This window comes from Tiliqua scincoides, chromosome 2 (assembly GCF_035046505.1).
Source record: "Tiliqua scincoides isolate rTilSci1 chromosome 2, rTilSci1.hap2, whole genome shotgun sequence".
Taxonomy (NCBI): Eukaryota; Metazoa; Chordata; class Lepidosauria; order Squamata; family Scincidae; genus Tiliqua; species Tiliqua scincoides.
This window is the reverse complement of record NC_089822.1, coordinates 223,574,227-223,582,560: the sequence shown is the minus strand read 5'-3', so window position 1 is coordinate 223,582,560 and position 8,334 is coordinate 223,574,227. Positions and strand designations below refer to the sequence as shown.

General features: G+C 43.5%; 1 protein-coding gene across 7 annotated transcripts in view; it reads right to left on the bottom strand.

The window, feature by feature from the left end:
- Positions 1-1,478: 1,478 nt before the first annotated feature.
- The window catches only part of PLXNA1 (plexin A1), a 400,969-nt gene continuing 394,113 nt past the window's right edge, over positions 1,479-8,334 (bottom strand). For all 7 annotated transcript variants that reach the window (XM_066617858.1, XM_066617857.1, XM_066617855.1 and 4 more), the window contains exons 31-32: positions 6,964-7,114; positions 1,479-2,121 (exon numbers count right to left, since the gene is read on the bottom strand). In XM_066617858.1, coding sequence (XP_066473955.1) covers positions 2,026-2,121; positions 6,964-7,114 — 247 coding nt within the window. In that variant the 3' untranslated portion in view covers positions 1,479-2,025. The remainder of the gene's footprint in view (positions 2,122-6,963; positions 7,115-8,334) is intronic.

Sequence of the window (8,334 nt, the reverse complement as noted above, 5' to 3'; positions counted from 1 at the left end):
TGAGTATGGAAGCAGCTGGGCAGGCGCATGGGACAATTCTCACTTACCTGCCCTCCACCTCATCTATGAAGAGGGGGCTAGTGTGCACATGGGGGTGGCAAAACTGTGGGAGAGATTGGGCAGCAGGGAAGTACGTGTCACTCCTGGAATGAAGGCTATTCCCTGAAATAATCACAAACTACAGAGTCAGGCCCACACTATCTTCTTGCTTTGTAATGCCTCTCCCTTTGCTCTTTGGTGTAATTCAAATCCACTGATGTAGCTGCTGTTCACACTGCTCTAAATTGGGGTATTTTGTTGTAATGAAGGGGGCTTACTAACAGACAGAGCTCCTGTTGTATGACAGTTCCTCTTGTCTCACATTTTGCTTTTTATAAAAAAAAATACTGAAAATATTTGGAAGAGGGTGGCTAAGAGAAAATTTCCAAGTACCTCTGACTGCTTGCAAAGAGACAACTTGTCTAATGGAATTATAAGAACCATTGAGACCTTCAGTGCTACCAAAGAGAAATGGAGATGCTCCACACTTTCTGAAAAAGAAATTATGCAAAAAGCAAATATTATCAAGATGCGAGTCTATGTGTGCACTACTGTCAAACTATGGAAACTAAATCACACTTCGTTCCTTATTCCTTTGGATGAAGACTGACTGATCTCACAGTTTCTCAGTCATCCCCTTCTGGTTAGGCCCAGTGCTACCATGGTCTGGATTGGAAACACAAAGAGCAATAGGTCGCAGTAGCTCCTCTATAGCTCAGGTAGAGCCTAAGCCCTGGCAAATGCAACTGCATTTGCTACGACAAAACCTTCTGTCCACATCAAAAGAGGGAATATTGAAAGGTGGTTCAAATGGGGAACTATGACTATACCACTGTACTTGGCAGAACTGCTTGTTTAAGAGTTTCCATGTCAAAATGCTCTCCATATGGAAAGTCTACAAATGGTGTGTGTGGGGGGGGGAAGAGAAAGTCTACTGTGGGGGTGGGGCAAAGAGGGCTTCTGAGAAGTGCCTGAGCTCAATTTACTTATAGTTCTCCACATCTAAAAAGGCAAAACAGACTCTTTTCTGGAAAGTATGTTGCTTCCTACAAAGCAATTTACCAGGTCTACAGCAATGAAGATTTTGCCCTTTGGGACTTGCTACGCAAGACCATCCCTCCGTTTTTTAAGTTCTTTGTCTTCTTGGATTGAAACCTCCAACACTTTCTTAAGCAGCATTCAGAACGAGAGCATCTATTTGGCCTGTGCTAAACAACATTCAAATAAAACATGGCACAGGGCAAAATGGAGAAGGAACCAAAAGACACCAGGACTTTTTCTTGGTCCCACTCATTCCACTTCTTTCCTAATTGACTTACGGCCCTTTCTTTTATTTATTTTAAAAAAACTGTCCTGCAAAATTTTGTTGAAAATTTAGAACTTCCCACCCCCCACCCTCATACTTTCACCATTTTTTTTTTAAATTAAAAAAATGTCTAGCTTGTGGAAATTGTGCAAATATAGCAGTTAACACTAGAGGCAGAAGGCCAGAGAGAGAAAGGGAGAAAAGATAAAGAGCAGATTTGTCCAGGCAAGGCGGGAAGGGAACAAGTACACAAGAAACCAAAATTATAAGCCTACCCACCCGCCTGCTACAGAAAAACCATAATGTAAAAACGTTGTCCTAGATGTTAGTGCAGGCCCCAACCTTCCATTTCTGGATCTGGGACAGGCCTTGGGGGGCAGTGGCAGCTGAGCTGGAATTCTTTTCCCGGCCCTCCTTTCACATCTCCTGGGGTCCTTCAGGGTCTTTGCTACGTCACTCCTTTCAAAAGGTCTCTAGACAGGGTCAATTTGTCTTTGATATGGTGATTTAGTTCTTTGCTGTTCATTTGCGTAAAGTGTTTGAAGACGCAGCAGCGGACTCTGGGTGTTGGTCCGAGGCCCCAATAGATTCTTGCTTGCTTTCTTACTGCCACAACTTGCTTGCCCTCTCTCTCTTTAGTATCCACTGCTAGGGAAGCCTGCAGCGCTGTCTCAGACTTTTCAGCTACTTAGGGCCATTGTGTCAATTGCCTGCTCCAACTTACTCCGCAGCCGTTGCCTTCGGGCCTGTTCATCCTTCTCTAAAGCAGCTAAAATCTGAAAAGGGAAGGAACAGGGAGAATGTCAGTAGTAAGAAAGGTTTTCGCTATAATCTGAAATAAAAATTATCACAAAAGTAATGGCCTAATCCTATCCAATTTTCCAGTGGCGGTGCTGCTGTGCCTATGGGGTTTGTACTGCTTCGTGTGTTGGGGAGGCAATCACAGAGGCCTCCTCAAAGTATGGAAACATTTGTTCTCTTACCTCGGGCCTGCACTGCGGATGCACCGATGCTGAAAAGTTGGATAGAATTGGGCCCTTACTCTCCAAAGGAAAGCCAGAAAAGATTCCCCAACTCAAGTGTCATGATGCCCCAGCTAGGGAATCTCTGTCTCTGCTCCCTTAAGGGGTAGGGCAAAAGCAATGGCAGCAACACAGTCAGGACAATTGTGCTGCTGCTGGGAAGGGAAGGTTTTTTTTTTAACTTACATGGGGGTCACTATGGCTCTCTGGAAGATCCAGAGAGCCTGCAACCCCCCTCTGCAGCCTTCCCGACAGCCCCAAACTCCTGTACAAAAGAAAAAAAAAACATTTCCCATTTCATGATGAAAACAGGAAATTTTTTTCATTTTTCTCATCAGTCTGGAGCTGCCAGGAGGTTTGCAGGCTCTCCGGACCCTCCAGAGAGCCACAGTGATCCCCAGGTAAGTTGAAAATCCCCTTCACTCCCTGGCAGCAGCACAATCATCCTGATTGTGTTGTTGCCCCCCTCCCCTTCCCTCCAGCAAATACTTACCGGTTCCCAAACTGCTGCCCTAAACCTAAACTGCTAACCAGAGGCAATGCAGCCTCTTTACTGGTGGAGCTGAGAAGAAATCTGAAATAGCTGCTCCCTGGAACATTATAACAGAAAGGTTTGGCCAGAAGGGCAGGTGTTGAGTTCTAGTGAAAGAGGATGAGAAAATGGGAAAGTGGAAGGACAAGAAAGATATGCCTATCACAATCAGTCTGAACCAAGCCTGACCTTCTTTATCTATTTTTTTATTTAATATATTTCTACCCCACCTTTCCTCTACTTAGGTAGACAACCAAATGCTTTAAATTGCACTGCCAGATAAAGAACAGATAATTAAAATGCAACCCTATCAGAAAGCCTATTACTGTGGCTAAGTCTGTTGCAAGTGCAAGGTGGATTTCTCTTTCCAATTAAATGTCAAGGCATCAATCAAAGGAGACTTGATTAACCATTTCATTGGTGGCATAATTGGAAACAAACTCTTGTATAATTAATAGACTGACTATTAGGAGGCAGGAAAGGTCCATCACAAGCCCTACAGGTAATTCCTTAATATGGAAATCAGCTCCCTTTGATTAAGAGTAGTAGCGTCGCCCTACAGATTTCTAGTGCTGAACGTGCAGGACATGCTGTGGTGAATTCACAGCGCTGCAGTTCAGGGCCTTGTGGACAGTGAAATAAGTAAAAGCCCAGAACAGATTATACAACGGCTCCTAACCAGAAACTTGGTGGATGCATAAAGAATTGTGGAATTGGAAAAGAGTCCATGAGTTATGCAGTCCATGACCTGAGGGAGCCTATCTGAAGACCATCATCCTAGCTCACTAACAAGGGAGAAGGTTCCATTCAACTCAATGAAGGATTCCGTGACACACCTACTCCATTCCAGATGGGAAAGGACACTCCACAGGCCTGTCTGGTGTTAAACTGAATCTGCTGCAATTACACCTAGGAAGAACCCCAGTGACTGTTCTAGCTGATCAGCTGCTTGCATTTGATCTGATCTGTAATGGCTGCAAGTGTAACCCATGGTAACTGCCCTCCTTTCTTGAAACCACCACTGCTGTTGCTGCCACTGCTTCTTCTTCCTTGCCTGCCCAAATGCTTAGGAAAAGTGCAGCAAAGCAATACAGAGCCATCCTGATCACTTGTGGAAGCGAGCAATCAAAATCAGGTTGTCCTGCTGCTCCACCACTGCAACCATTTGTAGCAATGGCACTGAAGGTCAGAGAGACATTAAACAGATTCAGGGTGCCCTAATCCATTTCTCACTTCCTTGACCTGTTGCTCAAATCAACTGCTTCAGTCTGCCTCATGGCTGGGCCAGTGCTAGAGAACCTAGACCTAATTTTGATCATTTGAAAGGATTCTAAGATTTGGTGTAAAGCACCCTTCCCTGCCACCAAGCAGGGAAGCTTCTAGGTGGCACCAAAGCTCTTAATGCAAACAAAAACCAAACATGCATCTGGCAGTAATAAAAATTAAAATCTTAAAGGTATTGGTAGCAGCAAAGAAATAGGAACAAGTGTTCCACTCGTAGCTCCCTCCCATTCCCTTTTCTCCTGATTCAAGAACAGGCTATCACTGAAGGCTGAGCATGCTATATTTGTTTGATCTTCTGTTATTGTATTGTCCTTCTACATAGTAAGCAACATAGTAAAACGGAAAACTACTTGGGAGGGGAGAGAGAGGGAAAGAGAGAGAGATATGTCTGTCACCTGCTTTAAGGAGCTGGGACCGCCGTGATTACGAAGATGCAAAAACCCAAATGAAAATTAATTATGATTTTCATTCAGTGCCAATGACAGCATATTATAACACCGAACAACAGGAAAAATTATTCTCTCCCATTTGGCATCAAAGAAGGTGCAATTGGGCTACGTGTAATTGTGTTTAATGAATGAAAACAAACAATGGGAACAGCTGCTATTTATTAATCCCATTACAAATAATAAAGAAGTTCCTGAGAGCTGTGAACACACAGGCAGTGCTCTTAGAGTGGGCTTCAGATGCACATTCAACAGATGCATGATAGCGGTTAACCAGGGAGGACACGGAATGGCTATGCAGCCTGGATCCAGCTCATTAAGATCACCCTTTCTAACCATGTAGTGCTTGTCTTGTTATTGATTTCTGCTTTTAAGGCCCTGCCGATTTTTGTAATACTGATGAAAGGGAATGTTGCAGTTGCTAGGAAAATATATCTAGGAACAGTGCTTGGGAGGGGCATCATCTCTGGTTCCATTTTTGTGATTATTTTTAGGCTTCCTTGAATGGCTGATACCCTGGTCATGACAACTATGTTGACTGCCAGAGCCATACTAGTGCCACTGGGGAGGAGGTCTAGTGAGCTAGAGGGCTAGAAACAGGAGTAGGAGATTGGAGTGCAGTTAACATCAAAACAACATTCCATTTTGGAGGGAACTTTGCTAAAAGTCAGCTGGAGCTTTGGACTGCATATCCAAAATAATACTGGGCCTCACTTACGTTGCTGTCACATTAGGACACACCTGCAGCCCATTTGTGGATCTTGTGTACAAAAATATCTTCCAACTTCTTCTGACAAGCAGCATTCAATCCAACTGTCCACTGGTCACACTAACTTGATGTCATGAAAGCATGCATTTATTATTCAGCCATTCCAATGGTTTGCTAGAGGCATTTCTATGTGCTGCCTCTTCCTTCTCCTTTATGTGTCCCCATGTGTGCGAGATAATGGTCCACTGACAAAGGCTTCTCCCAATCAACTCTCCACATAACATACCTGCATCCTTGTCAAGACAACAGGGCAAAAACTGTGTGGCAAACTCTTGTGCAAAAGCTTTTATGGCCATACAGGCTACTACATCCTCTACTCCCCAGGTTCTCATTGTGCTTCAATGGGGCAGTAAACTCCATGTGATCTTATTACATTTTTTTTATTAGAGTTGTATATTTTATGGCTTTAATAAAGAATTGTAGAGAATGTGTTTCAAAAGTATTTTACAGTGTTAGCACAAATTACAGTAGAGCAGATGGGTTTTTACCCACTCTTAAAACTTAAGAGGCCTATAGAAATGACTCCACAGCAAATACCCTTGGGACCACAAATGAGGACATCATTACATCAGCCCTCGGGAACAACCCAGAACAAGAGTAACTGGAAACATTCAAATAGACGGTGATGTGATGAGATGATGCCCTCTCCTGCCATTCTTTAGCATGATTCTGTAGTTCAAGAGTGGCCTGTGTTTGTGACCTGATCTCAAAGAGAGGTAAGGAGACTTGAGGGGATTCTACTTTATTTTCTTTCAATATTTGATTTGGTATTTACAAATGTACTGTTTCCTTTATTACTTATTTTTGTTTTCCTGTTTTTGTTTACCTGTTATATACAGGCACCCCCCATATTCATGGGGACAGGTTCCTGCTGCTACCGCAGTTACCTAAAACCACAGGTAGTACCGAACCCTCCAAAAAGTGGCTCACAAATCCCTCCCATTGCACAAATGACTTATCTTTGTCTGATTGCAGCCGTCCTGTCATTCTGTCTGTGTGCTTCCTGCAAGGGCTAACAGGAAGCAGGAAGAGCTCACAGGAAGTGAATAGGGGTGCTGAAAGCAACATGACACTTAGCTTCTGTATTCAAGGTAAAGAATGATGTGATGCTCTGTAGGGGAGTGATGGATGTTGACTTGCAACTGCTGTGCTATATTCCAATCACACTCTTTCTCCCATTTCATAAGCATCACTTCCAGCAACACTGGAGTGGTGGGTGTTCTTATCATTAATGCATAATGTTGTCTACTGACCTATTCTCAAATAGCAAGGAACACAAGAAAGACAATGTGATTTCCTAATCAAACAATCACACAATGTTTTAGGTAAACTATTTCTGCCCAGTAAAAGCTATTTTCTCCCCCACATGCTGGTGGTCTTTTTGGTCTTTATTGTACCAGTGGATATGGTTCAATCATAATCACCTAGTAGGGACACTTTCCCTGCAACAAATCCACAAACTCCAGCGTCTACCATCTAGAATTTTTTGGCTAGAAAAAGGAAAAGGGAGATTTGGGGTAAACCTTTGCATGAAAGCTGAATGTTAGAGACCTCTTGCCCCTTACCTCATCCTTGTACTTGGTGATATATGAGTAGATCTCATGCAGTGCGCTCATGCTGTTGAACTGGCTCAGGTGTAACCGCGATTGCTCTGCCAGGTAGGCACTCATGTCTTGGTCGCTGATTGCAGGCATTTTTGCAATATCTGCATAATACCTATAGCAGGAAGTAGGAGGGACAGGTCATTCATGTTGTTGAAAACAAAAAGTGTTTGATGGAGAAAAAGAGAGGCTCTTGCTGAGGATAAATCTAGGGATTGATGGATGACAGAACTAAAAGGCCTCTAAATTTGCTGTTACAAACCAACTTGTTACACTGAAGCAACTGCGCACCATGTGCAGGAGATCAAATTGTTACTCCTCTCCCAAATGATCCTCCTAATTCCCATCCTTCAATCACATGCTTTTGACAACTGCAACCAGAATATTCGGCACTCCATCGCCTTGGCATTATTTCATCCATGAGAGGTGGCTGAACACAGTGGGTAAATTGGGAAATCCATGGTGGTTAGTTGAGATTGTTCTGGGAAATGTTAGAACCCCTAAATTCAAAATCTGAAGAGATCAGAGGAACTTCCAGTCCTTGTAAGAGCAGATAAAATCAATGAACCAACAATGAGTCAAAAGACCCATGTTTGGGGTACAGGATGTGATGCTGATACCTGTGGAGGCTGATGTGGCTGAATTGCACTGGCTTCTTTGTAACTGCATAATCAAAAAGCTTTGGTGGTTCTTAATTTTCTCAGACCTGCATCAGACATACAGTTATTCCACAGCGAATTACACCCATAAGCATATCCATGGGTTTCAGTCCCTGTGGGATTTGCAACTACTCGTTCATACCAATAAGCATATGCTACTTCCTCCTCCAGACCATTCAATTATCCACGGATTTTGGTATCCATGAGGATATGGAATCAGTCCCCCATGGGTACCCAGGACCCACTGCATGTTTATTTAGGAATTTATTATAGGCTTCCAGGGCAGTGGGTTTATGCAATCCACCTAAGTAAGCTAGGCAAAGATCAAGTTCTACCATGGTAACAATATTTAGTACTTATAAACCAGGGGTGCTCACAATTTTTTGGCTCAAGAGCTACTTTAGACCCAGCAAGGCCCGGAGATCTACCAGAGTTTTTTTTACAATGTTCACGCCATCATAACATATAACATTTATGTGTACAATGTATGTTGGTGTACCTTGAGCCCCACTGAGTATAACAGGACTTACTCCTGAGTAGACATGCCTAGGTTTAGGCTGTGAGGCTGCAATCCTAGCCACACTTACCTGGGAGTAAGCCCCATTGAGTACAATGGGCCTTACTCCCGGCGTTTCCTCCCAGAGGCACCTGAAGGGGGGGTGGGCACTCTGCGATC